This window comes from Corvus hawaiiensis, chromosome 24, assembly GCF_020740725.1.
Source record: "Corvus hawaiiensis isolate bCorHaw1 chromosome 24, bCorHaw1.pri.cur, whole genome shotgun sequence".
In the NCBI taxonomy this organism is placed as follows: domain Eukaryota; kingdom Metazoa; phylum Chordata; class Aves; order Passeriformes; family Corvidae; genus Corvus; species Corvus hawaiiensis.
Window position 1 is genome coordinate 10,065,403 of NC_063236.1, and position 16,782 is coordinate 10,082,184.

The 16,782-nt window shown below is 53.3% G+C and overlaps 1 protein-coding gene across 1 annotated transcript; it reads left to right on the plus strand.

Annotated features, from left to right (window-relative positions):
• The first annotated feature begins 10,746 nt into the window (after positions 1-10,746).
• Positions 10,747-11,443, plus strand: LOC125338125 (collagen alpha-1(I) chain-like). The gene has a single exon (XM_048328482.1). It carries the CDS (start codon positions 10,747-10,749, stop codon positions 11,227-11,229), a length of 483 nt encoding a protein of 160 aa, XP_048184439.1. The 3' UTR covers positions 11,230-11,443.
• Positions 11,444-16,782: the final 5,339 nt, after the last annotated feature.

Sequence of the window (16,782 nt, forward strand, 5' to 3'; positions counted from 1 at the left end):
CCAAATCTCGCCCTCGTGCACATCATTATTGCTGCTGGGGGTGCTAAAATAACCTGAGGAAGGCCCTGGGTATTTTGAGTGCTGAAGGAAACCCTCGTGGTCCTGCCCGCACTTCCAGCTTCCTGCCGGGGAAGCCTTGGCTCGGGTTTCGGTTTAAATGCCATCGGCCACACCTTCCCCCAGCTCAGGAAGCACGATTGTTAAAATCAGGGCATGTTCCTGTTTAACTGAAAGGCTGAGATAAATAATCCAAAGGCCTCGTTGATGCCAAACGAATTCCTGCCCGGGACGGAGCAAGTCTGGGCAGCTGTAAATCTGTAACCCCTCGACCTCGGGAGCCACAGAAGGGGAGTCTTGGCACATCCCCTCGGGAGTGGCTGGGCACGAATGGAAGGAGCAAAGAATCGGGCAAAGGTGGACAGGGCAGTGGAAAAGTTTCTTCACTTTACCACCCCAGAGGCCTAAAAGCTGCTTTAAAATTCAGAATAACATGTTTTTCAAGTGCTGATGTGGGGTAGGTCTTGTTGAGTTTGTCAGTGATACCTCATCCTTACCAAACACAACCTCGGTGAGGTGCAGAGTCACAACAAACATTTAGGTTTAGTTTTTTCCAGAAGGTTTATTGTTTTCCAGACAAGCTTCTTTAGTGCATTCTAGAGAAATGGCCAGTGAGTCCTTTCTTTACCGGCCCATAGAATCACAGAGTGGTTTGGGTTGGAAGGGACATCCAGTCCATCCAGTCCCACTCCTGCCATGGGCAGGGACACCTCCCACTGTCCCAGGCTGCTCCCAGCCCCGTCCAACCTGGCCTTGGACACTGCCAGGGATCCAGGGGCAGCCACAGCTGCTCTGGGCACCCTGTCCCACTTGGAACACTCTGTTGCTCTCCCTGGGGTCCCAAGCAGCAGGAGGAAGAGCAGCAGGCAGATAAAGAGCAATAAACCCCTTCCCAAACAGTTTTAAAGCCGATTCCGTGCATCTGTTTGGGTGTGCACAGCTGACAGTCCCCAAAGAGCGGGGTGGGGGGTCCACAGTCCTCTTTGGGAGGTGGTTCAAGGGAATTGTGAGGAGCAGCTGGTGTCGAGATCAGAAGCCGCCACTGCCAGAGGTGTGGGATCGTTCCCGGGCACTGTCGGGGATGTGTTGGCACGGCTGTGCTGGCATTGGGGAGCCACATTTGCATGGAGCGTTCGCATTCTCGGTGCAAACCGAGCCCACGCCACAGAGCAGGCACTGAAATGGGAGCCTGAAGGTGAAAACCTGGCCCTCCCCCTGAAAACATGGAATTTTTCCGGTGAAGTCTAGGAAACTCCCAGCTGGAAGAGCCAGGATCCTTTTCAAAGAGGTGGCGGCACCACATTAACATCCCAGCTGCTTCAAAGCCCAGCTTAATGGCCTGTGTTGAAGTCGGGGGTCGGGGTATTTGGGATCCTCAGCCCTCGCCAGAATTCCTGGCTGGCACAGGGCACTGCGCTCACCCCCGGGACCCCCGGCCGCTCCTGCAGCCCTGGGAGCGGCTGTGGGGGCAGCTTTCACTCAGCTCCCGATCCAAGGAGCCGGCAGCGCGGAGACAAAAGGAATTATTTCAGCTATTAGCTGCTAAGAATAGAGGCGGCGGGGGTGCTGAGGTGCCTGACAGCGCAGCCGGAGGAGCGGGGATTGCAGGGGGAGCACGGAAATAGCCACGCTCCGGCTCAGCACCCGGAGCTCCGTGAGTCACCCCAGCCCCGGGCGGGGGCAGAGGTGCGGTGGGCAGGATTCAAGCTCGCCCTGCCCGTGCCCCGAGCAGAACCGGCCCCGGGCTGGGTTTGCAGGGGGAGCTTTGGCAGGGCAGCCTGGTTTTCCCTGCGGAGCATCTTCCCAATCCCGAGGCCGCGGACCGCCCACGGGAGGAAAACCCCAACCAGCCCCCACGCCGCCCCATGCTCTGCTAAAGGCACCGCTCCCCTGGCCAGGGCGTCCCCAGGGCCGCTCTGGAGCGGGCCAGGAGTATTTGGAAAAGGCGAACATTGCCGGGCCGGGCAGCGCGGCCGGAGGAGTCTCTTGATGTCGGTCCAGCCGTGTTCCAGGGTGGTTTCCGAAGCGCTAATCTTGAAGTTCCCTTTGCAAATACCTCATAATAGGTTAAAGGAACGCTCGGCAGGTATTTAAATGCGGGGCCAGTGAATGGAGAGGCGCTCAGAGATGGCTTTAACATCTTGTCCTGCTGCTATTTAACAAAAATCCTTTCGGTATCACTGCGTGTTTTTATCCAATATCGCTTGTAAGAGGCAATTTTCCTTCTGTGCTGTTTGTGCAGTGCAGGGTACAACACATTCCTGATCTATGACGAGGTTTCCAAACTCCATAGTAAAATGAATAATAACGATAGTAAACGTTGTATAACTTTTTTTTCCTTCTATTTTTTTTTTTTTTTTTAATACAGCAACCTTTGTATTACTTTAGTGTGGATTTTCCAGTTATTATATGGGGGGGGGGGAAGGGGGAGGGGGAAAGGGTTTTTGGAAAAACAAAACAAAAAATAACAATGGAATGAAAAAAAAAAAAAAACCCAACCAAACCAAAACCCAAACAAATTCAAGGTTTGTAATAAAAGAAAAATCAGTCCTGGGTGCCACTGCAGAAAGAGTCGAGCTGGACAGAATTAAACAGCTCAGCTGGAGCGTGGACAGGGCAGCAGACAGCCTGCTAAAAATAGATTAATCCCAATTACAGCCACACTTCTGCTTTTCCCAGGTTTCCCGTCTCCCGTGGGCACAGGAGGCGGTGAATGGAGAGGGGCTCGGTGCCCGGGTGGCCGCAGCGGGGCCGGGGGCACTCGGTGCCCGTTCTTGCATAAGCCAGGGGCGCGGGGGGTGACGGTGACGGTGACGGTGACAGTGACAGTGACAGCAGCGTCCCCGCCTGCCGGCCCTGGCTCCGGCCCCAGCTGCCCAGCACGGCTTAACTCCGCTCCCTGCTGCAAATTGCTCTGCCGCTGACCCAAACCTCTGCAGGGCAGGGCTGCGGCTCCCTGGTTAAAGATCGAACCCCCGGCACCTCCCTCCCTCCCTCCCTCCCGGCTCGCTGAGCGTGGCCCGTGCCAGGCTCTGGTTAAAGCCCCGCAGCGGGGCTGTGCCAGAAATCCCTGCTGGTTTTATTTCCTCCGGGACAACGTTCGCACTCGGAGGCGACTGCTCCTCATGAGCAGCGTCACAAAATGTTTAGTGTGAAATAAAGAGATTTAAGCCTCTGTTTTCCAAACCCTGGTAAGTTTATTTGTCCTGTTCAGTCTAGGAAACTCTGGCAAACAACTCTTTTCCCACCAAAGGGATGGATATTAATTACCTATTTAAATATTTAGCCAGAAAATATATCCCTTCAGCTATAACAACTTAGTTCTGTTTAATCAGACACCAGGAGTGAATGTTCTGGGGTTTCTTTTAGTTTCCGTGTCAGAAATCAAACTTCAGTGTCTTGGATTTACCTGAGGAACAACTCCTGCAGGCACAGGGGGAACAGCATGGGTTTCATTTAAATGTCCAACTGAGCGTGGTGGGATGTTTTAAATAAAAACTGAAAGTCCTGGTGAAGGCCGGGACACAGCCCTGAGAGAGACAGGCCCATGTCCAGGGCTGGCAGGTTGCTCTGAGTGGGGAGGAGGGTTTGGGTGTGCTGGGGGGAACGGTATTTCTGCTTAGAGCTGATCAGAAAAGATTTCAATTTACATTTTTAGGGTTCTGCACTGAAATGCAGATCCAGGATTTGGCTTTTTTTGTTTTCAATTAAATGAGAAAGACTCAGTGCAGAGCTGTTGGTACCTGTGGGCTGCTGGGCACTCCCCCGAGCTGACAGGAATTCCCCTGCACAGCCCTGTTTGATTCCCCAGAAGACAGTCCCGCAGAGTCCCAGTCTCCTGCAGCCCAGCTGATGCTGGAGCAGAGTTTCTGGCTGTCCCGCAGTGCTGCTTGTCCCTCCTGCTGTCAGCTCCCGGCTCCCTGGAGTTGCACCCTGGGTACACAAAAACCTCCCATTAAAAGTTCCGCCAACCTTGTAATGTAACAAAGCAACATTTTCCAATTGGGAAATGAACAAACAGGGAAAGAATCTGTTCAGGCATTCCCGAGCAGCCTGTTCAGCACCGTGCTGGGCCAGCAGCAGCCCGTGCCCGGGAGCATCCCTGCTCCCCGTGCCCTCCGCAAGGTGCGCACAGAGCCCCGGGCCTGGCTTGGAGCTGCCTGCGGGTGGGAGGGCACATCCCACTGCCCGTGTGTGTCTGCCAGCCCTGCCTGGCGTGGCTGCTTTTCCAAGCACGGCAGGGATTGGGAAATGTGCCGTGATTCATCCGAGCCGCTGCAGCCCCGCTCCCACCCCGGCTCAGCACCCACGGGCGCCCGGGAGCTGCCAGACACACGGAGCAGCTCCGGCTCCTCGCCCAGCCCCGGCTGCCAGGGGAACGCCCAGAACGAGAACCTCGCTGCCACGAATGATTTATACTGATCTGGGGGAAAGAAAAAAAAAAAAATCCTGAAGTGCTTTTTATTACCGAAAATTATCATATTTGGGATTATCATATTCATCAGCTTGGCTGGGTGCGCCGGCGCCGGCGCTGACCGGGGCGTTCTGCTGTTCCTGCTGGGATTGGTGCTGGCAGCGCTGGCTGAGGTTTCTCTCTGCCTCTTGTCTCAGCCTGGAAACTGGGATTGTAAATTATTTTGGCCGGGGATAAACTGGCCTAAATAATTTGCTTGTACAGCGCTGAGCCACTGTGGCCTCTGGGTCTCAGCTGAGCCTTCTAGAGGCTTCTAAAAATAAGGAGTTCTAAGCTGTTATCTTTTAAAATACTTGGAAAAAAGAGGGGGCAAGGAGAGGATCCTTTCACAGCTGTTTTGGCCTCAAACTGCCAAGTTTTTTTTTTTTTAATGTGTTTTCTTGATCAGTTCTCTCCATAGCCTTTCATAAAACAAGGGCCCACAAATTTAGGATAGTTATTTTGTACTTCCATAGCAAAAATAATTTGAAAACCACCAGTAATTTCTAAAACCCAAGCTACCATTAATAAAATAAAAATTAATCTTGAAACAGTATTTTTATGCACGAGTTGATTACTCTTCCCAGCCTGGAATTATTTTGCAAACAAAGCTCAATTAGAGAATGAACGTTTCCATTTTTTTTCCTAAGAAAAAATGGATATTGTTATTTTTCAAGATATTTTGGATTTTTTCTTTCTTAGCCAATTCTCATTAATCTCATTAGTCCCACCACAGATTTTTTTTCCCTTACCAGAATGGGAGAACTTTGTTTTGAGTGATTCCTTTGTATAATTCGTAAAGTAGAAACCAAAACATTAAACATTACAAACCAAAACAGATGAAAATACTTTCAGCTTTGCTCATGTTCCTGCCAATTATTTTTCTCTTTAAAAAACCTCACATAAACCAGCTCCTTCCCAGCCTGTTTTACTCCTTGAAAGGGGAAGGGAAAGCTGAGGATTCTTGTTCATCCTGCAGGAAGGGCCAGCACCTGAGGAATGGCAAGGACTGGGTTTAAGCCTCTAAGCTGGCATCTAATACTAGCCCTTCCCAAAAACCCAAGAAAATAAGAACAAATTATCAAAAAAAAAAACAAAAAAACAAAACAAACCCAAGAAAATAAGAATAAATTATCATGGAATGGTCTGGGTTGGGACTTTAAAGCTCTTCTCATTCCATGGGCAGGGACATATTCCACTGGACCAGGTTGCAGCCTTAAAATTTGGGATGCCCAAATGTGGGGTGCCCAAATACCACCCAGAAGTGACCAAAGGCCCCAGGGCTGGGACTGGCTCCTTCTGCCAGGGTCTCACAGGAGGCTGCTCTGCCCCAGCCCGATGCCATCCCTGGGGCTGCTGCCCACAGCCACTCCTGCCTGGGAAGTTTGGGGAAGTTTTCAGCTGTACTTTGGGGGCTCAGGGGGTTCTGGTGGCCGCCAGCCCGGCTCAGGCTGGCTCAGGTGTCCCCAAACGCCACGAGATGCTCTGCTCCGTGCGCCACTGGCCCGAGGTAACCCATAGCCCAGTTTTCCACCTGTAACCATGGCAACCTGAGCTATCTCGCAGAGGTGCCTGGCACCCCCCGGTAGTAACACCCTGCTCCGTCCCCGGGATCCTCCACGAGCACGTCCCAGCACAGCGAGGCGGCGTTTGCAGCGTCCCTGTTCCCAGTGCCGGGGTGGCAGAGGCCGAGTGGCAGGTGGGGGAGGAAGCTGGGGATGAACGGGAATTCTGGAGAAGCCCAGCACCGTCGGCTCCTTGGCAACGGGGTGTGCCAGGAAGATGGGCACAGCACAGCTCCGGGGGACAGCAGCGTCCCCAGGGACCTGGCTGGGCTGGTTCTGCCACGGGGCAGGGGACAAGAGCACGTCTGGAGGATGTTTGGTGCATCTATGGCAGCGTGAAAGGTCCAGGATATTCATCAGAGAGTCTGTGGAACGGGAAATGCTCAGGAATGTGTCTCCTGGCATCTCGGCTGCCCCACTGCAGTCATCCCAGGTGGGGGAGAGGAGCTCGGGGGGATGGAGGGAGGCAGACGGGGTGTGGCAGGAGGAAACAAAGCCATCGGATGTGCCAGCAGTGAGCCAAGAATGCCCGAGCCCTGCATCCCAGCCTTCCTCAGGAGCTCTGGCATTCCCAGGAGTTTGCTTTCCAGCCTCTCTCCTTAGAATTCCCTGGTGAGATGTAACAGATGCTTTTTGGAAGGCTGTTCTGGACACCTGCAGCTCCTCTGCTGGAGATGGAGCACTCCTTCCCCTCCCTGCTGCAGGAGGGTCCAGGGGAGCGTTTGGCTCTGCACGGCCTTGACACCAAACCCAGCAGCCCCAGGGATGGAATCTGGGGTATCTAAAGCCATCCCTGCCTCGGAACAGGGAGGTTACAATGAGGCTGTCCAAGAGGAGAGCTGCTGTAGGAGGAGCATTCACCAATGAGAACTGAAGTGCCCAAATCTACATAAATAACCAGGCCAGGATTTTGGGAGGTTCTTGAGAATTCTGCAAACATTTTGAAAAATTGAGTATGCGGAGATGACAGAAAGTCATTGAGGCACATCCATGGGAAAAGGGTGAGGAGCAGAGGAAGGAGCTGCTGATGTGCAGTGGCTGGGGGAAAATGATCTGATTAAATTCAGAATTTGTAGGTTCAAAGGGATGGGTTAAAAAACCCCAAGCCCACCAAGCCTCAGCGGACACGCCGAGTGCTGGACACGGCGTTACTCAGCAGTACAGGGAGAGCTGGCTGGGAAGGGCTGCAGCTCCTGCCATGCCTGGGGGCTCCTCCCTGGGTGTTCTCTGTGGGGCAAAGGCAGGCTCCTGGCAGCATGGATTTGTGCAGCCCCAGCAGGGCAGGGCTAATTCCCGTGTTTGCATCATTCCAGTTACGTGACAAACTGTGCTGGGCACGCAGCGTGACGGGCTGTGGTCACAGAGCACCTGTGGGAGGCCAGGTAAACACAGCAGGGACGAGTTTCAGGCCGTACCCAAACAGTTCCTACCCATTTCACAGCCCAGCGTAGCCAGCGCTGAGAAATGCACCATTAAATCATTTTTAAAGGGTGCAAAGTCTCCATTATTCCCTCTCCCAGTGCTTTATGGAAACGGCAGCTGGCTGGGAATGAGGTGGCAGGGCCACTGCCCTGGAGACCCACCCAGGTAAGAAAGTATTGGCAACAAAAGGGAAATGCTACATGGCAGTTTAAAGGCAAATATTTCTTTCCCAGAATACCAATGTAATTCCTGCAGCACAGAGAACAAAAGCTTCCTCTTGTAAATCCCTGGAAGTGTCCAAGGCCAGGCTGGATGAGGCCTGGAGCAACCTGGGAGAGGGGAAGGTGTCCCGGCCCACGGCAGGGGGTGGAACAAGGTGAGTTTTAAGGTCCTTTCCAACCCAAACCTTTCTGTGATTCCAAATCCCTTTCGCAGACATGAGACAGGGAAATCCATCCCACTGGCATTGGGAGGGAATGCTCAGAGTGGTCCAGGGGTATTTCCAAGCTGGAGCTGCAGCCATTCCACGACTGGAGAGGATGGCAGGGAGGGAACCACCAAAGCCAACACAGCTCAGCAAGAAGGAAAGGCAGAAGTCATGGGATGGAGACCACACAGGTTCGTTTGGGAAGGACCCGCTGCCTCCTAATAACCCGAAATAAACCCACCCGGCTCCCCATCTCCATGGAAACTCCTTCCTTCAAAGCACTCCTAATGCAATTTGCTTCCTGTTCCTCTGACTTCTCTGCTGGTTTTGGAACAGCCCAGTCAAGGCTGAAGGGCTGGACCGCAGCTGAGAAACCACCACTGCCCTTGGCAGCAGGGGACAGGCAGAGCTTCTGTCCCCTCCCGGGAGACGCCTGTGGTACCTTCACTGGCCTGTGCAGAAGGGTCACTGAGTGCAGAAAAACCCTTTGGTGTTCCTTGTCCTCCCTGGTCATGGCAGAGCAGAGCTCAGAGGAGCCACCCGTGGTGATGGCACCTTATAAACCCCTGCCCCAGCCTGACAGAGCAGTACTGAGACACAGAATTATCCCCAAACCAAATATTCACTCAAGTGGACACGAACCCAGCACAGGACACGTCTTTAGTGACCGACAATGTGGGTGAGAAGCATTTTGTCAGCTGGGCACTGTGTGAGAGCAAGCGGAGGAAACCTAACCCGTTAAATATTAAAGTTCCAAAATTAAACCCGTGTTTACGTAACGACTGGGTCACTGCTGCTTTGGAACACGGGAGTTTGAACCAAAAAAGGCCCTTTCCAGCAGGCACTGATCTGCTGCTCTCTGCCACGCCTCCCCCCTCTGTCCCCAGCGGCTCCTCCTGCTCGTTCACCTCTGCAGGGAGCAGGACCTGGTACCTGAGAGCAAAGAGCTGCTGTGGGGCTGAACCCCGGCACTCAGCTCCTCATCCTGAGGCTCATTAACACCTCACAGGGCTGTGAATCCCTCCTCGGTGCCTTTCCCAAAACTGCCTTTCCCAAAACTGCCTTTCCAGCTGTCCTCTTACAGGAAACCAATCCACCTGCAGGCCTCGAGCTGGATTTGGTGGCTTTAAACCCTGCTGAGAACTGTATTTGGGGCTGTCCTGTGCAGAGCCAGGAGCAGGACCTGATGGTCCTGTGGGTCCCTTCCAACTCGGGATATTCCATGGTTCAATGGGTTCTTCTCTTTGAAATAAGGAATAAAACTGTCTGCAGCCACTGCAGAGAACAGTGAAATGCCCTTGCTGCTTCAGCCTGGCTAATTACAAATATAACAACACAGCAGACTACAAATAAGAAAATTTAAATGCAAAATATAAAAAAAGAGCTTTATGGAGCTTCCCCCCTGCAGTGTCTTTAAAAAGCCTTCTAAAAAGCCTTTTACCACATTGCTAAACACACCTTTATTTATTATTTTTTAAGAAAAGAGCATAAAAGAACTTAATCCAAACTAAATATTTAAGCAAACAGCAATTAACTAACAATGATGAATGGTAAACAGTCTTAGTCCCACGCTAGACCGGGACTTTAAAGCCCGTTTATCTAAGCTAAAGCTGCTCAAGGGGAACAGCAAGTTTATTGAGTAAACTTTGTCTCAGCCACCTTGCTATTAAAACAGTCCACAAACAGAAACTGCATCGTATATTCTGGGAGGGGAAAAAAAGGAGCAAGAACATAACAACGCATGGCATGGGAGTTACAATGCTGTGTGGAGCAATTATCGCTAAATAGAAAAGCAGGGAAAATACGAAGCTGTAAAGGAGCTCATTCCACCCCCGTGGAAATGAGAGACCCCTTAAATTCCACCTGATGTTCCCATTTGGCCTCGGGCTGTCATTCCCACTTATCCACTGGGAAGGAGGGAGCCTGGGCAGAGTTGCCTAAGATTTTATCCTGTGGATCCTTCTATTTAAATGTAACAAATTATTTATTATTATTATTATTATTATTATATTATATAAGCTTTTATTTGAATGTAACAGAATTATAATATTATTAGCATTATGATAACTAGCATTATCACCGTTATTATTATCATCATCATTATCGTTATTATTACTATCCTTGCTAGTATTCCTATTTATTATGATTCCTATTTATTGTTGCTCCTATTGATATTAGTATAGTAATCATCGTCATTATCAACATTATCACGATTTTAAATCATCCTCATCACTCTGGAGAGGGGAGGCCTTGCCGCGTCCCACGCGAGTCCCTCCCCCGGCCGCGGCCGCACTCGCCTCGGGCCCGGGGCTGCGGCGGGGGGGTCCCGGTCCGAGCGAGGAGCAGGGGGACAAGCGGGAGGGACGGGCGGGAGTGGGGAGCGAGCAAGGGATGAGCATGGGGGGATGCAGGGGATGAGAAGGGGATAAGCGTGGCGGGATGCAGGCAGGGGATGCGCGCGGGCGGCGCGGGGCCGCGGCGGGGCTGCGGCGGGATGTGCGCGGGGATTCAGCAGGATGTGCGCGGGGATGTGCTCGGGGATTCAGCAGGATGTGCGCGGGGATGTGCGCGGGGATGTGCGCGGGAGGTGCGCGGGATGTGCGCGGGGATGTGCGCGGGGATTCAGCAGGATGTGCGCGGGATGTGTGCGGGGATGTGCGCGGGGATGTGCGCGGGATGTGCGCGGGGATGTGCGCGGGGCGGCGGCGCGGGCTCAGCAGGATGTGCGCGGGGATTCAGCAGGATGTGCGCGGGGATGTGCGCGGGGATGCGGCGGGAGGTGCGCGGGGATGTGCGCGGGGCGGCGGCGGGGCTGCGGCGGGATGCGAGCGGAGCGGCGGGATGTGCGCGGGGATGCAGCGGGGATACAGCGCGATGTGCGCGGTATGTGCGCGGGGATGCAGCGCGATGTGCGCGGGATGAGCGCGGAGATACAGCGCGATGTGCGCGCGATGTGCGCGGAGATACAGCGCGATGTGCGCGCGATGTGCGCGGAGATACAGCGCGATGTGCGCGGGATGAGCGCGGACTGCGCTCGGGCCGTGCCCGGCCCCGGCGGCCCCGATCCCCCCGCTCCGCGCCCGCGGTACTCGCCTGGCGCAGCATCCCCGGCCCGGGCCCGCTGCCGGGGGGCCGCTTCGAGCTGGGGCGGGCCGGGGGCGCTGGAGGCGGCGGGGCCCCCCGGCCCTCCGGGATCCCTCGCAGAGGAGGCGGCGGCGGCGGGGCCAAGGTCACCCCGCAGCGACTACAATTCCCAGGAGGCAGCGAGATCCCGGGGCCGGCCCGGGGGAGCGGAGGAGGAGTGAGGAGTCCGCTCCAGACCCACCCCGAGCTGCCTTCCCCCGGCATTTTCCTCTTCTTCCCCATCGGAGCTGGGATGTCCCATCCCAGGGGATGACAGCGAAGTCTTTGAAAAGCCGGCACAAACACACGAATCTATTTCGGGATTTTCCTCAATTAAAAAAAAAAAAAAAAAAAAGCAGCATGAGGAGAAATAAATGCCTGACTGTCGGGCTTGAAGTGCTGCGTGTTCCTTGCAGGGCTGCAGCCCCTGCGTGTGCCACTGCACATCTCCAGGACCACCTTCCAGGACCTCCACAGTCATTAGTGGGTATTATCCTCACTCCCTCTTAGGAAGCAGTGGGATAATCATTCCCCATTTAACGGCTGGGAAACCTGGCACAGCACACATTAAGTGATTTGCTGACGGGCACACAAGAAAATTGCGCTAGTCAAGCGTTCTCCCAATTATGCCATCCTCGGAACGGCATAATTTCCCTGCGTGATTCCAAACACGGCTCAGACTCCCTGGGCAGGGCTTCATCTCTGCAAAGTGCGCAGCTAGAATCAGCCGGCACCCACCGCAGCACCCGTCTGTGTCCCCACCGCGGGGCTTCTCGGGGCACAAACCCACAGCTCCGGTCCCCCGGCCGCCCACCGCAAAGGTGGGCAGGATGTGCAGGTACAGACCGGGGAGACGCGAGAGCTCTGGGGAGGCGGACGGATGCTCAGCTGCTCGGGGGTGCTGCACAAAGCCCCGCTCCAGCCTTCCCCAAGTGCTGCTTCACCTCCGCGCCCTGCGCAGCGCCGCCAGAATTCCGCAGCCCAGTGGAAATTCCCCAGCGGTGCCAGCGCTGGGGCCTCCAGGGACCGGCAAAACCTCCCTGGACCCAGCCGGGAGGTGGGGCGCTGCCATGGTGAGCAGCATTCCGGCCGCCGGGAGGGATCCTGTGCACCAGGGGATCTGGGGGAGCGGCGAATCTGGGGGAGCGGGGATGCGGCTGCACCTGCCCCGCGTGGTTTTCCAGGCTCCCCTGCCCTCATTCCGATGGGCCCTGCCTGCCCAGCCTCCTAATCTGCACTAAGTGGGACTGCCGATGAACGCTGTGATAAATTTAGAAAGAAATCTTTGTGTGGGTCAGAGGAAAAACACGGCGGCCCGGGGAATCCGAGCTGCGGCGGCGCGCTCTGGTTTCCCTCGGCTCAGTCCCAGCAGGATTTCTCACCGCAGGATTTCTCACCGCTGCGGTTCTCACTGCCGAGAGCAAGAGGCAGCCACAGGGTCTAGAGGTGGGCCAGACTCTGCTGGAGTTTATGAGCTAAGGATGTTTAAAATAATGATTTTAAAGTAATTTAGTGGCAAAGGAGCGGGAGGAGACTGCGCTGCCCCGGCTCCGACCGCGACCTGACATTTCAGCCAGAGCCTCTTAAAGAGCAAGTTTGCCTTCCCCAGGACTTGTTTATAAGCACGAACAGGGAAAGCAGTTGTGTCTAATTCCTCTCTCAGGCTCCTGCCTGCACTGCCTGCTCCTTCCCAATCGCTTTTGTTAATCTCTTAAATTGTTTTAAAACAACAACAACAAAATAATGGCATTAGCAGTGCAAAATCCCCCGTGAAATCACCAACCCAGCCCCACTTCCCTCTCTAGAATCTGAACGTTTCAAACTGTTTTATCATTTGCTGGTAAATTATATTGTACCAGCGCAAGGAGAGGAAAAGAATTTTCTGAATGTATTTCCTTTAATAAGCTATTAAGACCTTGTACTGCTAATTAAACGATTAATTAGACGTCTTATCATTCCTAAACATGTTAGCATGTTGCCAAAGCAGCAATAAGCCTCTGGGGCAGCAGGAGATAAGGAAAGAAGGAAGATGCAAACATGAAGATTAAAAAAATATGTAGGAAAAAAAAATTAAAAGAACCAGAAATAGCAAACAAATAACTAAGAGTCAGAAGGGTTATGTACTGCTTAATTTATAGGAATAAAAAAAAAGTAACTTGAGAATGAATTTCCTACGTAGGAGCCCTTGGGGCATCTGTGTCTTACGCGGGACAAAACGGGACAGGACTTTTCAGACCTTTGTTTCTCTGCAGTCAGAGCAGTGGAACCAGGAGTGGAACCCATTTTCCCCAACACCAGAAGTTGCCGTTAGAAAATTAACAGCAAAACTACTCAAAATTGTGGTGGTTTGTCGGTTTGGTTTTTTTTTTCCTCCAGAAGAAAAACACAAAGAATTTTCAATAGGAAGATCTTAACCCAAGGGAATTCCTGCGTGTGACTCCACACCGACCCAAAACCAGCACCCCAGGCTCACCCATCCTTGTCTTTTTTGAAGTTAATAAAGAAAATTTCCAGCCCCACAGCACTCAGGATGTTCTTTGCATGCTGTGAAAGTGTTTCTTCCTGCCCCGTGGGTCCTTCAGGAACGAGGAGTCTGGGAACACGGGGACAGCTCTGCACCCCCCTACGGTCCTGCTGGCACGGCCTGGGACCTTTGGGACCTCAGTCCTGGCTCTCCCTGACCTCTGCCCATCTCGGGGTTTGCAGCACATTAAAATGTTTTTAGACCCCAATTCCTCAGCATTTGCCTTCGAAAGTCGATCTCGAGGGATGGATAATCTCATTTACGTCTGTTACTACAAATCAAAACAGCGGCAAATTAAATGGATCTGAAGGCCAAGATTAAAGGCTCCAAACACATGGGAAGTGCCTGTAATGCAAAGAGCTGAATTTTTTTTTTCCTGGCATGGAAAAGCTCTACACAGATGCTGTTCTTTTACCTTGAAAGCAAAGACAGAATCATGGAAGTATTAAGGCTGGAAAAGACCTCTAAGATCAAGTCTGACCATTAACCCAGCGCTGCCAGGTCCTCCACCATGGCTGGAAGACGAGGGAAAAAAAGAAATGAGCTTGATCATCACCCTTTTCCAGCTCTGGGAAACGTCTTTTTGGCAATCTGATGGTGACAGAGGTTTAGCCTGGCTCAAAGCTGGCGCTTAGAGGGACTGAGCCCAGGGCACTGCTGCATCCCTGGCTCAGATTTCAGGGATGTCCCGGCCCCACTGATGCGTCTCCATCTTCTTCTCCATCAGCCCCCTGAGGTGGGACACTGGATGTCACCAGAGCCTTCCTGTGCCACCAAATTCCCTGTCTCAGACCAAAAATCCTGCGTGGCCTTGCAGGGGATGGAGCAGCAAAAATGGGAGAACTCCCACAGGAGTTTGGCAGGACCCGGCCCTGAGCAATCGGATGGGGAAGAAATTGATGTGAAATCCACGTTAGAAATGTCACTGTGGCTGTTCGCCTTTCCTGGAATATGGGCTCCAAGTCCCGCTGTTCAAAGCATTCTTCCGTAATTCCATCGTCCCACTGAGCCCGGGGCTGGGTTGCAGCACCGCGGGCGCTGTGCTGGGGCAGAACCCATTTTTTGGGAGCTGCTTCTGCCTGGGCACCATTCCCCGAGTTCCAGCTGCCCTCTAGAGCCCAGTCCTGAACGTTCTGGCAGAGCACAGCCAGCAGATAGCAGCATTGGAGTACAAATGTGCCTCCTCAGAGCCCTGCAGGATCCTCGGCGTGCGCGAAACCGGGGCTCTGACCTCCCTCCGCTTCACCGAACGGGAAATTAGTGACAGCAATTAGAGGCAGGAGCTGCTCTCCCCCGCCCCAGCATCGGCTGCTTGGCTGTGATGGTGCAGTGCTCACCTGGGAGGGGTGTGCTGGTTTTACTGTGAGCGGGATGGAACATCCAACCGAGGGATGTGGTTAATAAGAATTAATTAAAACTTGCTTGCTTTCATAAGTTTGGCTTCAGCAATGCGCAGAGTAAGCCACCTTCAACTCACGGTAGAATTTTGAGGTAGTTCAGACAGGAAGGTGTTCCTTCATTTCTGGAAAAATCTTTGATGTCAGCCTGCAGAAGGATTTGGGGGCTGCTTGGGTGGGTGGCAGAGCTCCTGCTTCTGTTCCAGGCTGGGAAATGGACCTGGCATTTAATGGCAGTGTTGCACTTACATTTATATTATTTATATTTGTATTTGTACTTGTGTTGGTGTTTGTATTTGTATTTAACGCCTTGTATTCCCCACCATCCTTCCCCAGAGGATGTTTTCATCCCAATTATTTTCCTCTAGAGCATCCCTTTCAATATGAGGCTCCCCACCAGCTGAAGATTGTGTGGGAGCAGAACCTGAGCTCATGAACCAGGGAGCAGCACTTGCATCAACCTTGAACCACATTTATGGGAAATCAGGCTGCTGTTGGAAGCTGAAATGGATTCAGACCCCCCAAAATGGCTCAAAAAGCAGCTGTGAGGCTGCAGGGGATGGTGAGAGGAGGGGGCAAGGAAGGAATGCAAGGGGGCTGATAAGGAAGGAATAATAATAAAAACCTTTTTGGCCGGGCCAGGGCTGAGCCTGGCTGTGTTTACACACAGGCAAAAAACTTCCTGAGCTGGAAGTGCAGCCTTTTCCAGCCTTTTCCGCTGGCTCAGCACCAGCCCTGCTCCGCTGCCTGCTCCCTGCATTTCCCTCAATCTGGAGGCTTTGGAGGAACCTTTTGTTTTGCCAGAGCACTTGACTGTAACTTTATTGTCCCTGCCTGGCTTTAGGACATACCCTGAGCTGTGAAAAGTGCACCTGACGTTTGATTAGATCTCCAGCCCTTGATACAGTGCTGATTAGATAAACAACTGCCCCGAGAGAAGCCGGCCCCAGCTCCCTGTCCCACCTCCCAGCTCTAATCAAGCCTCTGGAAGAGCTTTCCCTGGGAAAGTGATTTCGTTTTCCTGCATCTGTTCCCCCTCCAGCCGGGCTGCCAGAGGTCAGACTGCCCCAAAACACAGCAAAACAGGAGTCAGTGGCCGGGCAGTGTCCCCTGAGCAGTTCCTGGTGTGCCTGTGCCAGGCAGTCAGCACTGGGAAGGGTCAGACATCGCAGGGAGGAGAGGGAATCAGGAAAGATCCCCATTCCCAAAGCTCCTGCCTTCAGGGCAGCTCGAGCATCACCACGGGAGAAGGCACTAAAGGGCTGCATTCCCTGCATTCCCACAGAATCCTTTAGGCTGGAAAATCCCCCCAGGATCATCGATTCCACCCTGTGCCCGATGCCCACTTTGTCCCCAGCCCAGAGCTCGGAGTGCCACGTCCCTGGACACCTCCAGGGATGGGCACTCCAAACCTCCCTGGGCAGCCCCTGCCAAGGCCTGACCGCCCTTTCCATAGAAAAATTCCTGCTGCTGTCCACCCTGAGCCTGCCCTGGTGCAGCTTCCCTGCTGTCAGGTCAGCCCCAGCCCTGCACAACGCTCTGGAGTCTCACTTACTTTTCCAGGATTTAACTGGGTGTCTCAAACATCAAAAAACCGAATCAAACAAACGAGGTGTAATAGTCTGCTGCATGCCACTCGTGTTTGTCAGGAGAGGGGGAATGTGCTCAGAGCAAACCAGAGCCTTTAGTCATGGGATTTCTGCTAGGAAAGAACCTCTTTGTGAGGCGTTGTCCTCCCCTCCTGCTGGCAGCAGCCAGAGCCACACATCCCGGAGGGATAAACACGCTGCTTTTCCAAGGACATAACGCAGAAG